The 27,350-nt window shown below is 36.3% G+C and overlaps 1 protein-coding gene across 8 annotated transcripts in view; it reads right to left on the minus strand.

The window, feature by feature from the left end:
• L3MBTL3 (L3MBTL histone methyl-lysine binding protein 3) overlaps nt 1-27,350 on the minus strand; it is a 124,503-nt gene that overhangs the window by 37,505 nt on the left and 59,648 nt on the right. For all 8 annotated transcript variants that reach the window (XM_007115073.4, XM_007115071.4, XM_024122656.3 and 5 more), the window contains 5 exons: nt 21,792-21,868; nt 18,786-18,871; nt 16,828-16,938; nt 7,744-7,858; nt 4,965-5,067 (listed from right to left, as the gene is read on the minus strand). In XM_007115073.4, the coding sequence (XP_007115135.1) occupies nt 4,965-5,067; nt 7,744-7,858; nt 16,828-16,938; nt 18,786-18,871; nt 21,792-21,868 (492 nt within the window). The remainder of the gene's footprint in view (nt 1-4,964; nt 5,068-7,743; nt 7,859-16,827; nt 16,939-18,785; nt 18,872-21,791; nt 21,869-27,350) is intronic.

The following is a 27,350-nucleotide window of genomic DNA, read 5'->3' on the forward strand; positions in this document are numbered from 1 at the left end:
CTGCAACGGGAGAGGCCACAGCAGTGAGAGGCCCGCATACTGGAAAAAAAAAAAAAAAAAAAAGCAAAGCTCGGGCTGAATCCTGGGTCTGCCACTCTCTGATCCTGGGCACTTTCTCAAGCATTCTAAATCTCTCCTCCCACTTCTGTAAAACAGAGATTAGAACAGTGCCAGCTTTATAGAACTGCTGAGAGAATTAAATGAGATAACAGATCTAAGTGCCTCGCAAATAGGAAGCCACAAAAAATATCTTGCCTAGGATTATTATTTTAAAAGGAGACGAAGAGTAACACTTAACCCCTACTGTGTAAAAGACCATCAGCAAAAATAAACAATAGCATTAAAAACTCCATAATATGCCCCATTTATGGAGGTTCTCTGCTTCCCTCAGGAAAAGGTGATGCTTCTCTCCGAGTGCTACTCATTCATGCCTCTCCAAAAATCTGTTTGTACCACACTGTTCTCCTTAGAAGTAGGGGCCCTCTCCTCTGTACAGCCCATCACCTAACCCAGTATCTGCATACAGCAGACACTCAACAAGTGTTTGTTCCATGAATGGATGGATGTTGAACGAATATGATGACTACAGTTTGCAGGTATAAATCCAGAGTTACTAATTTTTTAAAACTCTCCATGGACTTTATAAATATCCTTTAAGGTTGCAGGAAGTACTCTCTGTTTTTTTCTTTTCTTATTTAATTTCACCAAGATAAAAATCTTCCATAGGAAACATTTACTTCCGAAGGCATCAGATATGTAGAACATTTAGTTTTATATAACTTTAGTTATCCTTTAATCTCCTCCCATTATGACCTCTCGGTAGGCCAAATGAATGAATCAACAAAGGGAAACACCATGACACAACCAATATTAATGCTGCCTTGCTAGAGACAGAATTAAGTCATCTGGCTCCTGAACATCCCTAGAAATGAGAACACCATATCCACTTCCAACTCGCTCACTGATTGTTTACATTTCAACATTGAAAAACATCACATTCTTACATTTCATTGTTGAGAACACATTTCTATTTCTAACACTTCTTAGATCAAATTCAACTATTGTAATTTCTGGAGACTCTAACAACACATGCTAGTCAAAACACAGGCTTTTGCTTACATGTTCATAAAATTGATTATTCGTGCCAAAAGAGCAACTTTCCTTGTTATCTAAGCAAAGAATGCATGTTTTGATTTATGTGGTTTCTCAGTAGATTAATCCAAAGAGAATTTTCTTGTGGTTTTCCTAAGCACAGCATTCTCAGTAAGGACAAAAATAAGTGCCAGTGAAATGAACCTTTTAAAGAACAGCCATGATGCAGCAGCTCTTCCACAAGTCTACCAAGGAAATGGAAAACAGGCTGTGACTGGTAAGGATTAATATCCCGCCAGATAAAGAGCTTTGAGTGCTGAAAAGAGAACAGCATATTCAGGGAGACTAAGAAAAGCCAGCTGAGAGGGCTGAAAAGAAGGGAATATAGGACATGGGCAGGAGCTGACACTAGTTCTCTGGATCGCATCCCTGCCCCAGAGTTATATACAGATCTGCCGGTTATGTCTGATAAGTGACAAGGAAATGAACACAACTTCTTTATCAATGCATGGCTTCTAAGCCATGAGGTATACTTCTTCCTCTCTCATTCCAGAAAACAATGAGTCATTCTCCACTACGGTTCCAATTATACTGATAGATTTTTTTTTTTTGGATCACATTTCTCCATAACATTTTTCATGATTCTCCCCATAATTTCTCCCTTCATTTAGCAAATACAACACTGCATCTGTGAAAAAAGACTCCAGAGACAGTCACTGAAACTTTGTGAAATGGGTGTGGACCAGGTGAAGGACCCTCAGAGGTCCAGAGCACACTTAGGGAAAGGCAGTCTTAATGAATGGCTGGTGCCATCAGGCAGGGGACAGTACTGTCACCACAGACCTTGCTGTGACAGGCAAACCTCTCTGCTCAGACATACAGCACTCCTAAAGAGATTACGGACATTGTTACAAGGTGGATTTTCTTCCCAGAAGACTAAAAAAAAAAAAAAAATTCTTTGTAAATTTTTCATTGTACCCCTAAAAACATAATGTCAGTATTCACTCATTTTTAAGATTTCTTTTTTTCCTTCATAATTTGGGCAAATTGCCTTTGGTTCAATGAACATCTTGGGGTTGTACAGTAGAGAGGTACATATGTCAAAGTTTCAATATTAGTTACTATTTTGTATCTTACATTTTAACAAAATTATGTACAGCTTTTATAGGTACATTAGTCCCTGAGTTCTTTGAAGGCTGGATCTGTGACTAATTCAGGGAGCCGTGCCCTGAGAGTCAGTGAGAGGGGGGTGGTCAAGGGCACAGTTAGACTGGGCACCATTCCTGACTCCCCCCTCACCAGCAGTCAAGTGGGCAAGTTAGAAAAACCTCTAGAGTGCCATGGTGGCTTCATCAAAAAAATGGAGGAAACAACAGTTCTATATTATAGGGTCGCTTGAAGGTTATCCAATACATGTAAAACAATTAGTGCAAAGCTCAGAGAGAGTAAACAAATGCTCAATAAATCTTACTGAAAAAAAAAAAAAAACCCGCTGCTCAAAAATATTTACTAAATGAGGGCTTCCCTGGTGGCGCAGTGGTTGAGAATCTGCCTGCCAATGCAGAGGACACGGGTTCGGGCCCTCAGCTGGGAGGATCCCACATGCCGCGGAGCAACTGGGCCTGTGAGCCACAGCTACTGAGCCTGCGAGTCTAGAGCTTGTGCTATGCAACAAGAGAGGCCACGACAGTGAGAGGCCTGCGCACTGCAATGAAGAGTGGCCCCCGCTCGCCGCAACCAGAGAAAGCCCTCGCATAGAAACGAAGACCCAACACAGCCAAAAATAAGTAAAAATACAATTAAAAAAATATTTACTAAATGAAAGGATTTATAGATATATGATAGAAATTTAGCATACTAATGAGTTTTTGGACTTATATATAGTAGTCACTCCCTATCCGTGGTTTTGCTTTCTGTGGTTTCACTTATCTGAGGTCAACCAAAGTACAAAAATATTAAACGAAAAATTCCAGAAATAAACAATTCATAGGTTTTAAACTGTGCGCCATTCTGAGTAGCGTGATGAAATCTCACGCTGTCCTACTCTGACCTGCCAGGGAGCAAATCACCCCTTAGTCCAGTGTATCCCACCCGTTAGTCCCTTAGTAGCCACCTAGGTTATTAGATCCACTGTCGAGGTATCACAGTGCTTGTGTTAAGTCACCTTTACTGTACTTAATAACAGCCCAAAGTGCAACAGTAGTGATGCTGGCAATCCAGGTACACCAAAGGGGAGCCGTAAAGTGCTTCCTTAGGTGAAAAAGTGACAGTTCTCAACTTCATGAAGAAAGAAAAAAATCATATGCTTAGGTTGCTAAACTCTACAGTAAGAACCAATCTTCTATCTGTGAAATTTTGAAGAAAGAAAAAGAAATTCGTGTTAGTACTGCTGTCACACCTCAAACTGCGAAAGTTAGTGTATAATAAGCACTGAGTTAAAATGGAAAAGGCATTAAATTTGTACAATGAGATATTTAGATAGAGAGACCACATTCACATAACTTTTAATATATTGTTATAATTGTTCTATTTTATTATGGTTGTTGCCAATCTCTTACTCTGCCTAATTTATAAATTAAGTTTTATCACAGGTATGTATGTATAGGAAAAAACATAGTACATATAGGGTTCAATACTATCTGAGGTTTCAGGCATTCACTGGGGATCTTGGAACGGATCTCCCACAGGGATAAGGGGGGTAAGGGAGATACTACTGTAATACCTAAAAGTAATCCAGCTGCTTTCACTTGCCAATACTGAATCACTTCTAAGATGCAGTATTTTTATGTCTCTTTAATCATACAACTTTTGGTTTGCAGTCATACAAGCCATGAAAAGGATTTTGAAATGGATATTTGCAAATGGAATCATTATTCTGTCTATGCACAGACTTTTATTCTGGAACACACTGAACCCCATAAAAAAACTTGGCAGGAGTGTTGCAAAAGGAAGATAAGCAGCATTTGAGGCTGCAGAGATTTAAGAAAGAGGGAATTATATAAAGATAAAATAATCACACCAATTTAACAATTCCTATTAATTCTTAGAGGAACAGGTAGTGAAATCTTCAGATTTTTTAAAGACCTAGATTCACAACCTGCATAAACTAGGTAAACAAGGAATCATTATTATTACCGGGCCATCCAATTAACATACAGTTAGAATACTTATACTGACAAATTATTATTTTAATATGTACGTGAATTAGGTGATGCCTCTGTCCTCTAAAAATCCCAGTTAAATCATAGAAATTTCTTACTATTTCAGTAATATTTTAACGTGTCTCCAAAGACCCCAAATTGCCTAAACAATACATCAAATTTCAAATGTACAAATTTGGTTTCTTTCTTTTAAGTTACTTAGATGTGAGAGAAAAATATTGAAAAACTCTTTATTTTGACAATGTATTCTGATGTTTGTCTATTTATATTTGTGCCTTTTGTGATCTTTGCTGCTAATCTACAATAATCTCACCTCTCGTTATTCAAATTGTTGAGTCACCCAATCATAGAATATTCTACCAAACAAGTACTTTTAACAAGGCCTGCCCTCTTCTCATTATTAAGAGTCAACCCAAAATGACTATCTCAGAAGTTCAGTATCTATAAAACTAATCAGGTTGCCAAGAAAAGCCAAGTACCTAGAATAAATCTATTTAAAATCATGAATGCATTCTTTCCCAGGCAAATTTAACTACAGATACGCTCTTCATTTTTACATGGTCACCATGGTAACCACATTTCATATGGATCTGAATGCAGAATTAGTTAATATCTATTTAGTATACATGGAAATCATTATCTTCCACATACAAGGGACAGGCACCCTCTGACCACATAAGGAATCTCCACCTGAGTGGCAGCACCACATACCTGTGAGGGCCCAGGTGTCTTGCTCTCTTAAAATGGCCAATCCCTTTACATCCTGGGGTTGAGCATCCACCGTGTTCCGAGGCTTCCATTAACTCTAAGGGGCCTATTAAAAAGCCAAAAAAAAAAAAAAAAGCCAAAATTTAAGGCTATAAGAATCAGATGTCTTGGATCAGAATAGCGGAAAAAAATCCAATTTTTCAACCAACATGTGTAAACAGAAAAAGAAGGTCCTACAAAATTAAAAATATGTCTGAAGTCTCTACTTCTAAAGGTTTGCCCCTAGGACTTTGTTCACACTTCAACAGTGAAATGGTAACCTTTGATCCAACCCTCTTTCAAAATATCACAAATTCCAGAGATACCGAAATCTAAAATAATGAGATGATTCTGAACATTTTGATCAAGTAAATAACATAATTAATATATGAATACCTGCACACTGTGAAAACTTCAGAGAATACACCAGAATACAGAAGAACAGTTACAGATCCCCTCAAGCAACTCTCCTCACATTTCATTCCTTTTCCTGACTAATCATGTTAATGTGTAACCTTCCTAGATGTTCCAAGCATTCCCACATGTATCTATATTTGTATATATACATGTATCAAGTTTTTGGTTTTGTTTTATTTTGCCACATAAAAGGCACAACATAGATAATGTACGATTCTGAAACATTCTTCTTTGGTCTTTAACTTCATGTCTTATAAAACTTTCCATCTCAATAGTAATATTTTCATGACTCTTGCATTGTAGCTGTAGCATGAGTGCACCATAATTTATTTAACCAATATTTGTTTCCAAGGTTTGTTATTTTAAACATACTGTAACCAATACCATGTCTGTGCATTCTGTTGCCCTTATGTAGCTTCTATGTGGCATCCAGAAGTGAAGCCACCAGGTGGGGAAGGCATGTTAAATTTTTAAGAAACCCGACAATAATGTATTTGCTACATTTTTCTTTCTACAATGTATTTATTTTCCTCCAAAACTGAGATCTGGTATGTCAAGTTCTCAGTGTACCTTTTTTAAAAAATTGAATTTAACTGAAATTTTTATTGAGGTGACTGTAGCTTCGCATGCAGTTGTAAGTAATAATACACAGGTAGATAGATCCCTTGTACACTTTGCCCAGTTTTTCCCAATGGTACTATTTTGCAAAACTACAAGATAAAAATCACTATTAGGATATTGACATTGATACATTAAATTTTGATAGTCTGACAAATTGTCTTCCAAAATTTAGTACTAGTTTTAAAAGATGATGATACTGTTAAATAAAAGTCTAGAAACACTCTATTTTTTCAAATATTAAATTTTTTCTATTATGTATTTTTGACTATCAGGTAACTAAAAATGCAGTAAGAGGCAAAAGAATTAACCAAAGAAGAAATGCACAGTAGAGGAGTATAGGGTTGGCCAAAAGGTTTGTTCGGTTTTTCCCATAAGATGGCTCTAGTAGTACTTAGTTGTCTTTAACTTATTTCAAAACAATTTTGTTAGATTTTATGAGGCAGCTGTCATATTAGCATGCATTTAAAAAAAGACTTATCAGAATTGGTGAATTTTTGTGTAGCCATTTTAATACTAAAGATGGAAGAAAAAAAGCAACATTTTTGGCATATTATGCTTTATTAGTTCAAGAAAGGTAAAGCGCAACCAAAATGCAAAAAAAGATCTGTGCAGTGTATGGAGAAAGTGCTGTGACTGATCGAACATGTCAGAAGTGGTGTGTGAAGTTTCAGGCTGGAGATTTCTCACTGGACGATGCTCCATGACACCAGTTGAAGCTGACAGCGATCAAATCGAGACATTAATTGAGAACAATCAACATTATACCAGGTGGGAGATAGCCGACATACCCAAAATATCAAAAATCAAATCATGCACTGAAAATCATTTGCACCAGCTTGGTTATGTTTATCGCTTTTCATGTTTGGGTTCCACATAAGTTAAGCGAAAAAAACCTTTTTGACCATATTTCTGCATGTGATTCTCTTCTTAAACGTAATGAAAACATTCCGTTTTTAAAACAAACTGTGATAGGTGATGAAAAGTGAATACTGTACAATAATGTGGAACAGAAGAGATCGTGGGGCAAGTGAAATCAACCACCACCAACCACACCAAGGGCCAGTCTTCACCCAAAGAAGGTGATGTATATATGGTGGGACTGGAAGGGAGTCCTCTATTATGAGCTCCTTCTGGAAAACCAAATGATTAATTTCAACAAGTACTGCCCCCAATTGGACCAATTGAAAGCAGCACTCGATGAAAAGCGTCCAGAATTAGTCAACAGAAAACACATAATCTTCCATCAGGATAACGCAAGACCGCATGTTTCTTTGATGACCAGGCAAAAACTGTTACAGCTTGGCTGGGAAGTTCTGATTCATCTGCTGTACTCACCAGACATTGCACCTTCGGATTTCCATTTTTTAGGTCTTTACAAAATTCTCTTAATGGAAAAAATTTCAATTCACTGGAAGACTGTAAAAGGCACCTGGAACAGTTCTTTGCTCAAAAAGATAATTAAGTTTTGGGAAGACTGAATTACGAAGTTGCCTGAAAAATGGCAGAAGGTAGTGGAAAAAAAGGGTGAATACGTTGTCAATAAAGTTCTTGGTGAAAATGAAAAATGTGTCTTTTATTTTTACTTAAAAACTGAAGGCACTTTTTGGCCAACCCAATAGAACGAGAAGGTAGAGGAAAAGAAAATATTAAGCACACTACACAAGAAAATGGAAACATTTCTTTAGGTTATCACTCTGTCTCTTACTCAAAGGAGGCTGAAGAGGATGCCCGGTTTTTGAACACCAACCGACGGGGTGAATATCAGGAGAATCTGCATCTATCCAGTAATCATAGCAACTATTCCAGCCATCAAAGTGAACCTGGATAACAAAAAGAAATTAATCGTATAATTTAGGTCACGAGAATTCCTACAGTAAAAGTTTTGCCCACCATAACCATCTTCGTTCTCTTCTCACTTATACAGTACATTTAATATCCAGATAAATTATTTTAATTATTCAAATTACTTCATCCCAGTAGGAGAAAAGAGGTACTGTTGAACTACCTTCGACATATTATCTAACCGTAATTAAATGTCTTGCCAAGGGCACTTTTTGGGTAATACTTCTACAGACATATTACATGTATCTCCCACTACTATAAGCAGTTTGAGTACCTAACGTATTCATATGAGCAACACTAAACACCCAATAAATATTATAGAGTAATGAATAAATCAGGGAAGAGAGGGAGGAGGAAGGGAGAGTAGAGAGGCAAGACCTTTCATATAAATGTCAAGTCTCCTAGAATTATGCTAAAAAAGACTTTAAAAAATTCAGTGGATGGACACCCAATTTACAAAATATGCCTCCATCAAATGCATTTTAAAATATTTTTTCTCATAAATAATTATCTCTCAAAGAGATTTTACAGAGTGGTCAGGGCTACCAACTTTATTGGCCACCATGTAAAAGGGCAGTTAGTCTTTCAGGCATGGTTACTAAGGATCAGCTACATATCTTTCAAGTATCACATATTTTTTATCTACTAAAATGTTAGATATATTTTATTTTAGATCAAGTTTGCCAGCTAGATTTCCTTCTTAAAGTCTATGAATCTCTTACTACTAAAAACACAATAGATGCCAGATGGATAAAAAAATCCAAATATTGAAAACTGAACAATAAAAGTTCTAGAAGAAAGCATAAATTAATATATTTATCTTAGAGTGCAGTAGCCTTTGTAAGCAAGACACCAAACTCAAAAGCCATAAAAGAAAAGATGGATCAATTTGAGTACATCAAAATTTAAATATTCACAATGGCAAAAATTACTGCTGGCAAGATGGAAAACCCAAAAGAAACATGAAAAACACATCTGTTAACATGTGACAATGTACTTCATTCCTTAATTTGTAAAAACACCATATATCAGTACAAAAAGATGAAAAAGCCAACAGAAAAGATGGAAAAGATACAAATGGCTCATAAACAAGAAAATAAATTGTTAGTAAACACATGAAAAGACAATCAATTTCACTTATAACTAAAAAACTACACATTAAAATCACAGGATGAAATTCTTCTCCTTTCAACCTGCCAAAATATTCCATTTTGGTGACTTCTAGAGCTGATAAGCATGAGAATAAATGGACGTTCTCATAGACCATTGACAGGAGTCTTGACTGGTGAGATATTTCTGGAGAGTTATCTGGCAATAATGGATCAACACTTAAAATATATCATCTTTGACTTGATAATCTAAATAACTCAACTCATTGTTGTAGTAGAAAGCAACCAGAGTGTCTACCATCAGGAGACTGGTTAAATAAATTATGGTATATTTATATGATGCAATAGGACAGAGTTATTAAGGTATGTATATATAGGTTCAATATAATGTCCATTGCAATGACTCCACTTTCTCAAGCTTAGAAATTAATTAATCCTAGAATTAAATCCCACAGAATTCCACACCTACAAGAAATCATGGATAATATTTTAAAGAGGAGAAAAGATCACAGAGCTAGTTAGGAGGAGTAAGAGGCTAAAATTCATGGATCCACAATAAACTTGTTCATCATTCACATACATTGCATGTAAAAGCAGCACTTAAAGAAAGTTGTTTAACTTGACACAACCCTTTCCTTTCCTCTGATCAAAAATAATGTTCAAATAACACAATGATTTTCATGGTAATTTTCTAAAGTTTATGCTATCAATGCCACCAATAAATGAGCAGTCATAATTCACAGCATTATAGCTAAGTTTTAAGCATTCTAATTCTCAACTAATCATCATGTGATAATGCTCTATTTCACTGGATACACGAAACTCTTATGTTTTCTCATCTTGCTATTCCTGAATTTCACTTCTTCTATACTGGAATCAATGTTCCCATAACTCATGTTCCATTTGTTAAATTTTACAAAATTTAGCTATCTTCCTATAGCAAACAAACTCAATCCTAACAAGTGGTTCTCCAACCTGGATATACACTAGAATTACTCATGATTATTGAAAAGAAGAAGAAAGAAAAATACAAAAATGGCTGAGCCCACCAAGGAGGTTCTGAACTTACAGCTTGGGTTCTGTGCACCTATATGTTTACTTAACTTCTAAGTAACTCTGCTGTGCACTCAGAATTGAGTCCCACTGATACTAAACAGGACACTACTGTACAGCAATACAGACTCCAAAAATCTTAATATCATCATAAATAATAGGGTTCTTTTAAAAATTTCCTCCCATATACCTTCAAGAATATGTTGGAGCTACTATATCTGGTGATACCATAACCCCTTCCTACTTTTCATTAAAACTGACCTCTCAGTTTGGCAATGAAAAGTCATCTATCTTAGATGACAGATATACCTTAGTTACTGTAAATAAGTCTAACATCTTCTACAAACTAGGTTGGCTGGCAATCGGGAGAATCTTAGTACTTTAAGGTTAAATTTCAGAGTTAAAATTTAATTCAGATATTATGAACAGAGGTAACAATACAATTCTCTAAGTAGCAAATGCACTCAAACACTGCTACCTAATCATTTATATGTGGAATCTAAAAAATAATACAAATTAATATATATGCAAAACAGAAAGAGACCCACAGATATAGAAAACTAGTGGTTACCAGAGGGGAGAGAGAAGGGGGAAAGAACAAATTAGGGGTATGGGATTAACAGATGCAAACTACTATGTATAAAATAGATAAGCAACAAGGATATATTGTACAGCACAGGGAATTATAGCCATTACTTGTAATAACTTTTAATGGAGTATAATCTGCAAAAATACTGAATCACTACACTGTACACCTGAAACTAATAAAATATTGTAAGTCAAGTATACTTCAATTAAAAAACTGCTATCTGAAATTATGTGAACATTAATAATATATACAAAATTAATATTAACCCTAATTAATATTCTTACTCTGGAAGCCCAGATGAAATAAATTTATTAAAGTTTATATAATTTCATTTCATCTTTACTACTTCAGTCCCTGGCACATTAAGAGGCTTTAAACAAACAAAAAATCAGACATTCTAGTAATGGTAACTGATAGCTTTTCTCTTGCTGGGTCCTATTTTGAAATGAAATCAAATGCCTGACAAACAGCAAGAGAGGAAGATATATAAACATACAACACAAAATATTTAAACATTGTACAGAACATAAAAAGACATCCAAGAATATTTATAATAGAAATGTCCCAGTATAAAAACAGTTAAACATAAAAGCAACTCAGCAAGAAGGCTGAATTTAATTAAAATTCTAAAGAAAATAGACTATTACGTATCAAAGCATAGTACAGATGATTTAACTTACACATATTTAAAATTACAGTTTAGAAAATTGAATACATTTTTTAACCTAGGAGTGTAATTTGGACCCTTTATAAAAACTTATTACTCGTTATTGAAAATTTCAAGATTAAGACAGATAATATTTTTAGAAAGCACACCATTTCTTTTTTAAAAAAATGATTTGGTTGTATTTTCTTGTTCAGGTGAAAGGCAACTCAGTAAAACACATTGTAGACCCAGATGCTTATTTCTGCTCTCTTCTGAAATGAAAGTTATGTTTGCAAAGGTATAAACGCAGAAGGACAAATGGAGAAGGAAAGTAGCTGATAGGTGAGAAGTGGCAATGATGTATGTGGAGGCAGAGGCAGACGAGGGAGTGCTGACCCACTGGTAGAGAGTGGGTGGGTTGCAACCCAGATGTCTAGACAGGGAGCGCAGGCCCAGAGTGAACTGGCTCACAGTGCAGAACCCAGAAGGACTCAATATGGAGGCAGCAGGTGTGTGAGGAGGTCTGGAAAATGACAGGATTGGTTCAAACTCTGAATATGGAGTGGTTAGACCTCTAGGTCTGATCCTCTATGCCACCCACCAAAGTAACTGCCCCTTCAGCAACCCTGCAAGAGCAGAGGTCTACTTTCTAGAGACATAAGCATGGAGGTTTTAAACTGCAGGACAATGGTGACGGGTTAGACAGAAAGCACACGGACTGAGTGAGAGCCTGTATCCTCCAACCCCATCCTTCTCCCTGCCTCACACAGTGGCCACCAAGTTTGCCCCTCCCTAGGGAGGAGCCTAGAAGAAACGGAAAGGCTCTAGACCAAGAATCCAGATGCTGAAGAATGGGGACCTCCCTATGAAAAAGCTGGCTCTCTGCTCTCTTTTCCCACATGAAGCCCAACAGCCAATAAAGCCCACCTTATTGACCAAAAACAACTAATGTTAAGCGCCTTTTCTTACTGTGAACAGCCAACCAAGGACTTGACATTTGAAGAGAGGCTCTAATGTGAAAGCAGAAGCCAAACTAACTCGAAGAGGAATTTAGAGAAAATAAAAGGAAACAGAAGGAAAACGATCACTGGTGTCCTCAGATAGGAAACAATATTGCTTCAGGAAATAAAAAGAGGATGCCATTTTGAAAGGGGGGAAGGGAGAAGATTAGAAAATAAGAAAAAACTCTTGAAAATTAAAAAAAAAACTAGTTGTAATTAAAAATGTACTACAGGATTTAAAAAATAGAGTGGATATCTCTAAGCAAGTAGAAAAAAAAATCAGAGAAGCATAAGAAAGAAAATATAAGAAAATTAGGGGGTCCATCCCAGAGCTTTAATACCAGAGTAGAAGGACTTGCAAAAGAGAACAATGAGAGAGAAGGAAGTCATCAAAGCAATAATGTAAGAACATTTCTAAAAACCAAAGGATATGAAACTCCACAGTGAAAGGGTATTAGTGCCCTGCATGATAAATGAAAAAAGACCCTCACACCAAGGCATGTCACCACAAAACATCAGAATATCAGGGACAAAGATGGTCTTGAGAGCTTCCAGAGAGAAAAGGTAAATCACCCAAAGAGAAGGAACCCAATGGCCTTGGGTGTCTCAAAAACCAACACTTGACGTGGGAAGACAGCACAACAATGCTTGTAGTTTCTGAGGGGAAATGATTCTCTACCCCATCACAGTATGAATCAAATGAAAGGCTAGTATATTGACATTTTCAGATATGCAAAGAGTCAAAAAATATGCCTTTCATACACCATTCCTCAGAAAGTTACAAAAGATGTGTTTCAGCAAGGTAAGAGAGTATACAAAGAAATATAAAGCATGAGACTCAGGAAAAATGAATATACAATATAGTGTGTTGGCAAAGAGGAGTCTCAGGATGAAAGCTGTGTGTGAGGCTGAGAGGGTAACCACGCTGATCAGAATAGGTGGCTGTTAATCCCACTACTGGGCATATACCCTGAGAAAACCATAATTCAAAAAGAGTCATGTACCAAAATGTTCATTGCAGCTCTATTTACAATAGCCAGGACATGCAAGCAACCTAAGTGTCCATCAGCAGATGAATGGATAAAGAAGATGTGGAACATATATACAATGGAATATTACTCAGCCATAAAAATAAACGAAATTGAGTTATTTGTAGTGAGGTGGATGGACCTAGAGTCTGTCATACAGAGTGAAGTAAGTCAGAAAAACAAATACCATATGTTAACACATATATATGGAATCTAAGCAAAAAAAAAAAAAAGGTCACGAAGAACCTAGGTGTCAGACGGGAATGGAGACGCAGACCTACTAGAGAATGGACTTGAGGATGTGGGGAGGGGGAAGGGTAGGCTGTGACAAAGTGAGATAGTGGCATGGACATATATACACTACCAAACGTAGAATAGATAGCTAGTGGGAAGCAGCCGCATAGCATAGGGAGATCAGCTCGGTGCTTTGTGACCACCTAGAGGGGTGGGATTGGGAGGGTGGGAGGGAGGGAGATGCAAGAGGCAAGAGATATGGGAGCATGTGTATATGTATAACTGATTCACTTTGTTATAAAGCAGAAACTAACACACCATTGTAAAGCAATTATACTCCAATAAAGATGTTAAAAAAAAAAGAATAGGTGGCTGTTAAGCTGTGGGAAGAAGGGTTCAGGAAAAAAAAGAAAGATATAGATGCAAGATTCAAAAATACACTTGAGCTTTTTGACCAAAAGACTTGTCAGATTTATTGGAGCATTTGTTAAAATCTAGTAAGAACACAGACAATTTAAAATCAAAATACAAATTAATTACTGACGCTAGGAAAAACAAAGTATCATAATAAAAAGACTCCTTTGCTCAGCAGTGAACAAGATTTGTTTACAACAGTAAACATGGAAGAGTGAAAAAAAAGAACAAACACTGTGAAATAATTACTGAAAGGATAAGGGGAAGGGAAGGATGACAAGATCTAAATCCTGAACTACCAAAACAGGAAGGAAATAAATATATTTAAAATTGATGGATTCAGAAATAGCAGAATGCAACTATTATTTTTTTAAACTGCAGATCAAATGACATAGCAACAGCCAAAAGAGTTGAAAGTTCTTGCCTCTGGGGAACCAGACCTGGCGGTGGGGATGGAGAGGGCAGAACAATCTTACATTCTGTCACGAAAACATAAAAGACAAGAGCAAAAATATTCTTGTCATTTTTCTTCAACAGCAAAATATACTAGGTTTAAAAAAATTTAACTGTAATAACTCAGTGTGAAATATTATGTATTACATAACTTAAAAAGTTGATTTTATTTAACTTAAGAGTTGATTTTTATCCTTGAGAAACTTAAAATATTACACTACGCTAATGACTTTGTCTCTATTTTCCTCTTTCTTGTCCTTCCTGAAAAAGAAAAAATAAGCATTCTTGCTATATCATCTCCCATATTATTAGAAAAACGTCTACTGTTGAAAGCATCCTGTATTTTCACAAGTCTCTGATGAATCCTCAAATTGAGTTACTGTCACCTGTTTACTAACCTTTTGTGGACTTCATAAAAAAACAGATATTTGTCCACTGGTTTATGTTTAGCTATGAAATTCATTCCAGTAATTATAAAAGATGACTGTCAACTATATACCTCATTAGCCAGTTCTTTTTTGTGTATTAAAGATTGACCCGGATGTTGTACTGGAAAGAGAATTCAGCCAGAAGCAAAAAGAGCTGGATTTCTAGTCTAAACTTTTCTCATTAACTAACTGAACCATCCACTTTAGAGTATTTGACCCCTCTGGACCAAAATCACAAAAGTAATATGTGTTCCTGAAACCTGGTAATTAAAAAGAAAAACCTAATCATGTATAATCTTAACAGAAAATCACTGTCATTATTTTGCTTTGTTTATTTCCATAACTGCTTATGTATGTGTGTGTGTATATATACACACACACATACATATATATATTCTTTTAAAAGACAACACCAGACATTATATATAGTATTAAACCCGAATTTCTCACTTGCCAAAATTAAATATTCTTCTAAAATATGAAACAGCATGTAGACGTATAGTCATTTATTTTTACCCATCTCCCACTCTGCTTATTCTCAGTGTTAAATACCATAAACCACTGGCTCTGTTATATCCTCCTTGCAGCTTTTATCTTTGCATATTCCTTTTGGTTATTCCTTTAACATAAATTCCTAGGACTGAAATTCCTGAATTAAAGGATAAACAACATTCTAAGACTTTTGATGCCTATCACCAAACTGCTCTCCAGAAAGGCTGAGACACTTTATACTTTCACCAGCTGTATATGGGAATAAACTTTCTGCACCCAAGCCAAAACACTTTTTTTTTTCAATTCTGATCAATTTGATTTATAAAAATAATGTATTACTTAATTCTACATTTCTAAGGAAAACTTACAAGAAAACACACTTGAAAAAGATTAACACAGGTCTTCCATTACTTATAAAATTTTCTAAAATGTTATATGATTACGCAATCTTAAAAACAGTGAATTAAATGCTAAAAGTTCTATTTTATGGACATACTACATTGGTACAGGTTTTTCATGTTATTTTATAATTTATTTTCCTATATATTATCTCATTAGAGATACATGAAGATCTGATTTATTACTATGTAAAGAACATGAACTTAGACTCCTATAGCTTAGGACCGTGACTTAGTTCTGCCACTGCCCATAATTAATAAGTAATTTATTCTGCACCTCAGCCTCCTCGATAAAGTAATGACAATAACATAAATCTCCCACACTGCTATCACCACAAATATCAGATAATGGAAGAATACTCCTACCCTGTAAAACTCCATGTAAATCTAATGTCTTGCTGCTATCATAACTAGTATTATTCTTAACCAAAATTCTAAATGATCCTGTGAGGTAAGTAGAATGCACGTCATTCTGGTTTGAGAGCGAAGTTAACGCTGAAGCCAGAAACAGAGACGAGAGCCTGAAGCTCCTCACCCGGAACTGCTACTACACTTCACTTTATCACATTTGGACATGGACTGAACCCATCTTCTTATACGTCTGTTTACTTTATGAGAGGTACTTGACTTTTATTAATCCAACTCGAATAAAATCTGACTTTATTTATAAAAATATTTCTCTTAACTTGTCCTATATTAAAAAGCAGGATATTCTGAATAGTCGACATGCACTATACCCCATAAGAAAACACTGACCTTAAATATTTTTTAAAAAGAACACATTACTGGAAAATGAAGTATTATATCTTCTCCTGAATAGATTACCTTAATATGATGTATCTACTTTTTTCCTCCAAATATATACTTAAAATATTAAAAGTCAGTCATAATTAAAGAGAACACTTATGTAAAGTAAAAAAGTGGAAAAATACTGACTCACAAGGATGTCTGCAGCCACTTAATTCGCATATTTCCATGGCTTTACTAATTTAATTCTCGGACTTCACAAATTAAATATCTGCTAAAGTTTTCATTTAAGATGTCTTGTAAAAAAAAAAAAAAAAAAAAAAAAGACAAAACAAAACCACAACAGAACACTTACTTTTATTCGGTGATCATCCGTGTCTGCAACTGTTGCTACTCTAATAAACGTGGGATTTCTTTTGTCTATGACCTCAAGCTTCATTTTTTTCTGGAATCCATGTGGAGGTTTCTGCCATAACAGAAAATTTTATACAGTCAGATTCAGAGGAAGGGAAGGTGAGCTCTATGTCACAAAGACAGAATTTAAAAAAAAAAAAAAAAAAAAAGATGAGCTATTAAGGGAACTAGCTTTTCAAATTCAAGTTCCTAGAATGGCTTTGGACCTCACTCTCCCTATCAAAAAAATAATCCCAAATCACATGGCCAAGCCCACAGGCAATAGAAACAGCCTGAGCAACTAGTCACAGGAGCAAACAGAAAGCCAAAGATCTTAAGATGAAATTCAAAATACTATGGTTTTTTTGATTAGCCATAGGGATGACGAGTTTCTTCTCATTAGTTGGAGGTGTCTTGGCAAAAATCAACAAACATGAAAATTATTTTTCAAAAAGAGGGAAGAACCTTCAAGTGGCAAAGATGAGACACAGAGATTAGAGGTGGTAGTGAGACCAAAAAGCAACGGCATGTGGGATCTTCCCGGACCGGGGCACGAACCCGAGTCCCCTGCATCGGCAGGCAGACTCTCAACCACTGCGCCACCAGGGAAGCCCCAGATGTCTTTTTAAGAAGAGAATTAGCAATCAGGACATGCAAGATGGAATTGCTCTACTAAGAACAAGAATGAGGACCTACAGCTACCCATACCTCAATACTCAGCAAAAACCCATCAGCCTCTGAAAAATTTACAGGCAGAAGGCAAGGTGATTGCTAATGGGTGTAATAAAAGTGTTACTGTGAAAGTCAAGTGTGAAAATTATGTAAAGGATGCAGAACAATTAATGCAAGGTACCTAAAGACCAAACGAGAGAAATCTTAATTTCCTCTCTGATATCACTGTGACACTACATATGCAGACTGAGCTTGATGTAATTTTATCCAGTTCAAAGCAAAGTGCAAAGCAGCTCTTCTTTGTATGAGGCTATGCTAAAGTTAGAGAGTCAGGAAAAATCCATAAATATGACATGATTCTAAACATTACTCATTTATAAATCCTGAATTTACTCTCAGATGGAATCACACATATTCTTTGATATGGCTTTTCTTCATGTAATATAGTTTTTCTCTCAAAAATTTTGATGTTCTTTTCTTATGTATTTGGGTCCATGCCTACTAATTAATTCTATCATTAAACATCCTAGAAATGTATGCACAAAAGGATCCATTAAAGAAAAATGTTGTTTATGATAGACTGTTCACATTTTTTTTAAATCAAGTATTTAAAATATCTTTCTTTTCCTTTAAATTCATGGGAAAACACAAATTATAAAGATGTATGAGATGAAAAAAATTTTTAAATACATTTCATTTCTTATTCTTCCCTTGCACACAACTGAGGTTAACTCTGAATCTTAATATGCAAGAAGCAATGGCCCTGAGTTAGAAACATACTATTATAAAAACAGACGACCTTGCATTTTGGTAGTCAAACATGCTGATTTATAGCAATAAAAGAAAAAAAAAAGACCCAGCACCTCAGCTTGCCATAAACAAACCCAAAGGAATGATCAAATATAATTTTCATTATAAAACAATATCTTGTCCTGTTCGGTCTTTCACAATATCTAGCTGGAAAAACAGAAGTGTGCTGTACAACCAACTCACTGCAAACCAATTCAAATATAAGTATTTTCCAAGGAGACTTTAAAGTCCAAAATGGAAGTATTTTTTAGATGCCAACAACAAAACCCCCAGTAACAATTTTGCCTTTCAAAATTGTAAAAATTCAGAAACAGCTTCTTTGGTCTTCTGTTTCTCTCCTATTCCTGTTCACCAATACTCTTTCTGTTCTTAAATTTCAATGACTGAACACTATCATCAACACAAATTAATCAAATATTGTAAAATATAATATCTCACCACTTTGAAAGCTCTTGCAGGAGCAGGTAAAGAATTGGTTTCTTCTAAGTATTTATCCCAAGAAAAATGTTTCACATTTGGATAACCTAAGAATAAAAACAGTAAATCCTATCAGGTTTAACCAAAATGATAGTGAGAACCACAAACTGACCTATAAAATTATGAGATATTGTTATCATTATAACGAAGAAAATTATGTTCATATTACACAAAATAACTTTTAACTGGTTACACATTCAGAACTACTTGTAATAATGAAATCATTTTCATCTAGATCAAGATTTCTTTATTAACTTTTAAATGAAAATTTAATATATACAACTTGCATTCTCAGGTACGGATAGTCTTACAACACAAAATACACACAAACATAAATACCCTTTAAAATCTAGCAATTTTACTTCTAATAATCTAGGAAAAATTTCATATGTGTATACAAAGAAAATGCATCATTGTTTGTAAATGTGAAAATGTAAAAACCAGTTAAATGACCATCAATATAGAAATGTGCAAAATATATATATATATACACTAAGTGTAAAATAGAAAGCATTTATTAAAAAGAATGAGGCAGTTTATATATATCAATATGTGAAATATTCCAGATAGTCATATGGTTAGGCCAAACAAATAAGTTAAAATAAATCATGAAACAGTATTAACAAAATGTCTAAAACCAAATATCCTTCCTCCCTCCCACCCTCTTTTTGTTTCCTCCAGAGTCCAAAACCCAGTAGGAAGACATGAGTAGGAATTAATGTTGGCCCAGTAGGGTAGGAAATTGGCTACTTTATATAGTCCCCTTTATGGGGACTGAAAAAATAAGTAAATATACTGGAGACAATAGAAGCCAGATTTCTCAATGGCTAAAAAGAGAGGTATAAATATGAAAAGTGAAAAACCAGAATGAATTCAGCGGTGTTGGATGTGAATTGAAGCTAATGGTATAAATTCATGATTTTCAATATCTACAAATGGATATAGAAATACACATAAATTTTTTATATGTTTACCTAACTATATTTCCTATGTCTACTGAGAGGCCGGAAGCAGCATTAGTCCAGTAACAGTGAGCACACCTAGTGTCTAGGTCTTAGTGTCTAAATATCATTCTCTATGAAAAGGAACCATGGAGTCTGGGAGAAATGGGTGACTTCAGGGTTGGGTCAGGGAAAGCACAAGATAAGCCTAGCTGTAGCAGAAAATAGTAAATTCTCCAAAAAATGATAAAAAAACATGTCAAAAGGACAAAGAAACCAGCTTAAAGGGGCTCCCACTGGCCAAATCTGAGAAAATCTGGCCGTAAAAATACATAAGGTACTATAGTAATGGATTATAACCCACTGATGACAACAGTAATGTATGGGTCCATGCTGATATAAATAAACTGAATGATAAATAGGAAGATGAGAAAACTATTCTTTGCAGAAGAATGTCAACTAATTATGTACAAGGAATGATGGAATAAGAAAAATTACCATTTAGCAACTGTCGGAGTAATAATTCACACTAGAAATATCAACGGATGCTAAAACTAGTGAGTGACATGGGAATGAAGTGCAGGATATTTATACAGTCTCAAAGTGTCTCCCCCAAATACTTATCAATTACAGAGAGAAAAAAAATGACATCTGTGAAGAAGCCTGGTAACTACTACCTTGATCAATTACTAGTAAAAATCAACCAGTAATGACACAAATGGGCATCAAGTGCCACCTGAGAGGATGCAATGAGAACACAGCACTGTTTCTGTGATATTCCTGCCAAAAATGCACACCCTGGGTCTAATTAGGAGGAAGCACCAATCATGCCCAAATTAAGAAATATTCTACAAAATGACTAATCTTTAGTCATTAATTCTCAAGCATATGGCGGTCATAAAAGTCAGGCAGAGGCAAGTGAAGGAGACCAGAGAAATATGACAACTGAGTAATATGCCTGATCCTTTGGCTATAAATGACATCACTGGTACAACTGACAAACTTGAATGGGTCTCTGGTTCAAGGGTAGAGATGAGCCATTTACTGTTCTTGCAACTTTTCTGTTCATTCTACTGAATTATAAAAGGCCATGAAAGGAGACAGAAGACTTGGCAATCTGCCTCACATCAGAAGTCACTAATAATGCCTCACACCACCCCTTCCCAGGGTACCTAACCCAGTGCTGTGAAAACACAGCCAGGAACCTGTTGCTCACTGGTCCTGTTTATTTACTGGATCCCGGATGATGACTAAAAGGATGATAAGAAAAAAAACATCATTATCAAACTGGGAAATCCAAAAGAATCCTCCCAGCAGTTCAGATGGTGATAGCGGCAATCACTATTCACCACTCCTAATATGACATAAGCCATAGGACTCAGGAGGACTGAATGGGAGAAATCTTCCAGGCAGCAACACATTTGGGCCACAAAACCATTAATACCTTGCTTTAACGCTTTACGGTTTATGTAAATGCTCTTTCATCTTCAAAACAGCTCTGTAAATCAGTAAAGGACAGGAGCTTTTATCTGTGAACATAGAAGAAAACTCAGAAAGTGGAAGGGACTCGCCTCTCCCATCACAGGAATGGTTGGTGCCCTGAGTGAGTAAATGATCAGGTACTAACTGAGACGCAGTATCAAGGAACTGGGCACAAGCCTAAAACTGACACCAGGTGGTAGAATGGAATATGACAAGTATTTGAAGCTCCAAACTGAGTCTTTATGCTTACATGCTGCAGGCAACAACCACACAACAGCTCCTAACAAACCAAGGAGGCATCCTTTCCCTGTGATAATGACAGTCTTCATCACTCACAGGAGTATCCACAAGCAACCACACATACCACAGTGATGCTCTGTGTTAGCTAACCACCCCATCATTTCATATAAGCAGTAGCCACGGCACATTAGTGATATGCTCAAAAACTCATTGCCTTATGATGAAGCCACAGAATCTGTTCTTTAGCCCATGAAAATAAACTCAAATTGACATAACAAACAGTAGACCCATAATCAACACAAACCTGGAGGAGTAATAAGGGTTCTTCGATGTTCTTTACACCAACCAACTGGATGAATGTGTGGGCTAGAGGCTTCACACCTGTAGGTTATATAAATTTAAAAATCGTAAGTATCAGGATAAATTCTCAAATACTAGTAAAAGTTCAAAAATGTTAGAGATTGTGAACACCTTATACAGAATTCTATTTTTTACAATCTATCTAATTTGAAAAAAATATTTGCTATACCAAAGGATTTTTCACTCTTCCAATATATTAGTAACAAGTAGATTTTTATCAGATACATATCATATAAACTTGATACCAGGGAAATAGTTGTTGTTCCCACACAAATTGTGTTATATTCCACAACTTCAAAAATAGCAAAAATTAAAAGATAATAAATTTGTGTGAGTGTGAGTGAAGGGAAGTCCAGGACATTTGCAAGGTTTTGGGCATGGCCACTAGAAGAGTATACTTACCATTTTTTGAGACAGGAAGAATGCATGCACAGCCTGACATTCCAAACAGTGAATGAAGAGTTCTGTTACTAACATGTTTAATAAACAGGTCAAGAAGTAGATAATGAGCACAAAAATTTGGAGTTCAAGGGCAAGATCAAGGCTAAAAACACATATTTAGGAGTCATCAGCATTTGGGATGGTATTTAAAGCCATGAGTAGAGATGCGACCATCCAGAAAATGAGTACAGAGAACAGAAAAGAGAAGAGAAGAGACAAAGAAGTCCAAGAAGGAATGACTAGTAAAGTAAGAGAGAGAAAGAAAGATGAAATCGATTGGGTCAAATGCTACTGCTAGGTCAAAGAAGAGACAAACAAGAACTGATCACTGGATTTACCAACATAAATGTCATTAGTATACTTGAAAAGAGTTGTTTTGGTGGAGCTGGGAATGGGAAAGGGCAAAAGCCTGAATAGAGTGGGTTTAAGAGAGAGTGGAAGGAGGAGATTGGTTCAAGATGGCGGAGTAGAAGGACGTGCTCCCACTCCCTCTTGCGAGAGCACCGGAAGCACAACTAACTGCTGAACAATCATCGACAGGAAGACACTGGAACTCACCAGAAAAGATGCCCCACATTCAAAAACAAAGGAGAAGCCACAATGAGATGGTAGGAGGGGCGCAATCACAATAAAATCAAATCCCATAACCGCTGGGTGGGTGACTCGCAAACTGGAGAACACTTATACCACAGAAATCCACCCACTGGAGTGAAGGCTCTGAGCCCCATGTCAGCCTTGCCAACGTGGGGGTCCGGCAACGGGAGGAGGAATTCCTAGAGAATCAGACTTTGAAGGTTAGCACGATTTGATTGCAGGACTTCAACAGGACTGGGGGAAACAGAGACTCCACGCTTGGAGGGCACACACAGTAGTGTGCGCACTGGGACCCAGGGGAAGGAGCAGTGACCTCATAGGAGACTGAACCAGACCTACCTGCTAGTGTTGGAGGGTCTCCTGCAGAGGCAGGGGGTGGCTGTGGCTCACTGTGAGGACAAGGACACTGGCAGCAGAAGTGCTGGGAAGTACTCCTTGGTGTGAGCCCTCCCAGAGCCCACCATTAGCCCTACCAAAGAGCGGGGTAGGCTCCAGTGCTGGGTCGTCTCAGGCCAAACAACCAAAAGGGAGGGAACCCAGCCCCACCCATCAGCAGACAAGCAGATTAAAGTTTTACTGAGCTCTGCCCACCAGAGCAACACCAGCTCTACCCATCACCAGTCCCACCCATCAGGAAGCTTGCAGAAGCCTCTTAGATAGCCTCATCCACCAGAGGGCAGACAGCAGAAGCAAGAAGAACTATAATTCTGCAGGCTGTGGAACAAAAACCACATTCACAGAAAGACAGACAGAATGAAAAGGCAGAAGACTACATACCAGATGAAGGAACAAGATTAAACCCCAGAAAAACAACTAAATGAAGTACACATAGGCAACCTTCCAGAAAAAGAATTCAGAAGAATGACAGTGAAGATGATCCAGGACCTCGGGAAAAAAATGGAGGCAAAGATCGAGAAGAAGCAAGAAACGTTTAACAAAGACCTAGAAGAATTAAAGAGCAAACACCTAGAAGAATTAAAGAACAAACAAACAGAGATGAACAATACAATAACTGAAATGAAAAATACACTAGAAGGAATCAAGAGCAGAATAACTGAGGCATAAGAACGGATAAGTGACCTGGAAGACAGAATGGTAGAATTCACTGCTGTGGAACAGAATAAAGAAAAAAGAATGGAAAAAAATGAAGACAGCCTAAGAGATCTCTGGGACAACATTAAACACAACAACATTCACATTATAAGGGTCCCCGAAGGAGAAGAGAGAGAGAAGGGACCAAAGAAAATATTTGAAGGGATTATAGTCGAAAACTTCCCTAACATGGGAAGGGAAATAGCCACCCAAGTCCAGGAAGCGCAGAGAGTCCCAGGCAGGATAAACCCAAGGAGAAACACACCGAGACACACAGTAATCAAACTGACAAAAATTAAAGACAAAAAAAAATTATTGAAAGCAACAAGGGAAAAATGACAAATAACCCACAAGGGAACTCCCATAAGGTTAACAGCTGATTTCTCAGCAGAAACTCTACAAGCCAGAAGGGAGTGGTATGATATATTTAAAGTGATGAAAGGTAAGAACCTACAACCAACATTACTCTATGTGGCAAGGATCCCATTCAGGTTCAACGGAGAAATCAAAGCTTTACAGACAAGCAAAAGCTAAGAGAATTCAGCACCACCAAACCAACTCTACAACAAATGCTAAGGGAACCTCTCCAAGTGGGAAACACAAAAGAAGAAAAGAACCTAAAAAAGAGACCCGATAACAATTAAGAAAATGGTAATAGGAACGCACATATCAATAATTACCATAAATGTGAATGGATTAAATGCTCTAACCAAAAGACACAGTCTCACTGAATGGATACAAAAACAAGACGCATATATATGCTATCTACAAGAGACCCACTTCAGAACTAGGGACACATACAGACTGAAAGTGAGGGGATGGAAAAAGATATTCCGTGAAGGTGGAAATCAAAAGAACACTGGAGTAGCAATACTCAAATGAGATAAAATAGACTTTAAAACAATGAATGTTTCAAGAGACAAGGAAGGACATTACATAATGATCAAGGGATCAATCCAAGAAGAATATGTAACAATTATAATACATATACACCCAACATAGGAGCACCTCAATACATAAGGCAACTGCTAACAGCTATAAAAGAGGAAATTGATAGTAACACAGTAAGAGTGGGAGACTTTAACACCTCACTTACACCAATGGACAGATCATCCAGGCAGAAAATTAATAAGGAAACACAAGCATTAAATGACACAACAGACCAGATAGCCTTAATTGATATTTATAGGACATTCCATCCAAAAACAGCAGATTACACTTTCTTCTCAAGTGCACATGGAACATTCTCCAGTATAGATCACATCTTGGGTCACAAATCAAGCCTCAGTAAATTTAAGAATACTGAAATCATATCAAGCATCTTTTCCAACCACAACAATATGAGATTAGAAATCAATTACAGGGAAAAAAACATAAAAATCACAAATACATGGAGGCTAAACAATATGTTACTAAATAAGCAAGAGATCACTGAAGAAATCAAAGAGGAAATCAAAAAATACCTAGAGGCAAATGACAACGAAAATACGACGATCAAAAACCTATGGAATGCAGCAAAAGCAGTTCTAAAAGGAAAGTTTATACGAATATAATCCTACCTCAAGAAACAAGAAAAATCTCAGATAAACAATCTAACCTTACACCTAAAGGAACCAGAGAAAGAAAAACAAACAAAACCCAAAGTTAGTAGAAGGAAAAGGAAAAGTTACAATGGACACCACAGAAATACAAAGCATCCTAAGAGACTATTATAAGCAACTCTATGCCAATAAAATGGACAACCTGGAAGAAATGGACAAATTCTGAGAAAAGTATAATCATCCAAGACTAAACCAGGAGGAAACAGAAAATATGAACAGACCAATCACAAGTATTGAAACTGAAAAGGTGATTAAAAATCTTCCAACAAACAAAACTGCAGGACCAGATGGCTTCACAGGTGAATTCTATCAAACATTTAGAGAATAGCTAACACCCATCCTTCTCAAACTCTTCCAAAAAATTTCAGAGGAAGGAACACTCCCAAACTCATTCTATAAGGCCACTATCACCCTGATACCAAAACCAGACAGAGAAACTACAAAAAAAGAAAATTACAGACCAATATCACTGATGAATATAGATGCAAAAATCCTCAACAAAACACTAGCAAACAAAATCCAACAATACATTAAAAGGATCATACACTATGATCACGTGGGATGTATCCCAGGGATGCAAGGATTCTTCAATATAAGCAAATCAATCAATGTGATATACCATATTAACAAACTGAAGAATAAAAACCATATGATCAGGTCAACAGATGCAGAAAAAACTTTTGACAAAATTCAACACCGATTTATCATACAAACTCTCCAGAAAGTGGGCATGGAGGGAACCCATCTCAATGTAATAAAGGCCATAAATGAAAAACCCACAGCAAACATCATTCTCAATGGTGAAAAACTGAAAGCATTTCCTCTAAGATCAGGAACAAGACAAGGATGTTCACTCTCAACACTATTATTCAACAGAGTTTTGGAAGTCCTAGCCACAGCAATCAGAGAAGAAAAAGAAATAAAAGGAATACAAACTGGAAAAGAAGAAGTAAAACTGTCACTGTTTGCAGACGACATGATACTATACATAGAGAATCCTAAAGATGCCACCAGAAAACTACTAGACCTAATCAATGAATTTGTTAAAGTGGCAGGATACAAAATTAACGCACAGAAATCTCTTGCATTCCTATACACTAACAATGAAAGATCAGAAAGAGAAATTAAGGAAACAATCCGATTCACAATTGCAACAAAAAAGAATAAAATACCTAGGAATAATCCTACCTAAGCAGGTAAAAAACCTGTGCTTAGAAAACTATAAGACACTGATGAAAGAAATCAAAGATGACACAAACAGATGGAGAGATATACCATATTCTTGGATTGGAAGAATCAACATTGCGAAAATGACTATACTGCCCAACTCAGTCTACAGATTCAATGCAATCCCTATCAAATTACCAGTGGCATTTTTTACAGAACTAGAACAAAAAATCTTAAAATTTGTATGGAGACACAAAAGACCCCAAATAGCAAAAGCACTCTTGGGGAAAGAAACGGACCTGGAGCAATCAGACTCCCTGACTACAGACTACACTACAAAGCTACAGTAATCAAGACAATATGGCACTGGCACAAAAACAGAAATATAGATCAATGGAACAGGATAGAAAGCCCAGAAATAAACCCACACACCTATGGTCAACCAATCTATGACAAAGGAGGCAAGGATACACAATGGAGAAAAGACAGTCTCTTCAATAAGTGGTGCTGGGAAAACTGGACAGCTACAAATAAAAGAATGAAATTAGAACACTCCCTAACACCACATACAAAAATAAACTCAAAATGGATTAACGACCTAAATGTAA

This window comes from Physeter macrocephalus, chromosome 10 (assembly GCF_002837175.3).
Source record: "Physeter macrocephalus isolate SW-GA chromosome 10, ASM283717v5, whole genome shotgun sequence".
In the NCBI taxonomy this organism is placed as follows: domain Eukaryota; kingdom Metazoa; phylum Chordata; class Mammalia; order Artiodactyla; family Physeteridae; genus Physeter; species Physeter macrocephalus.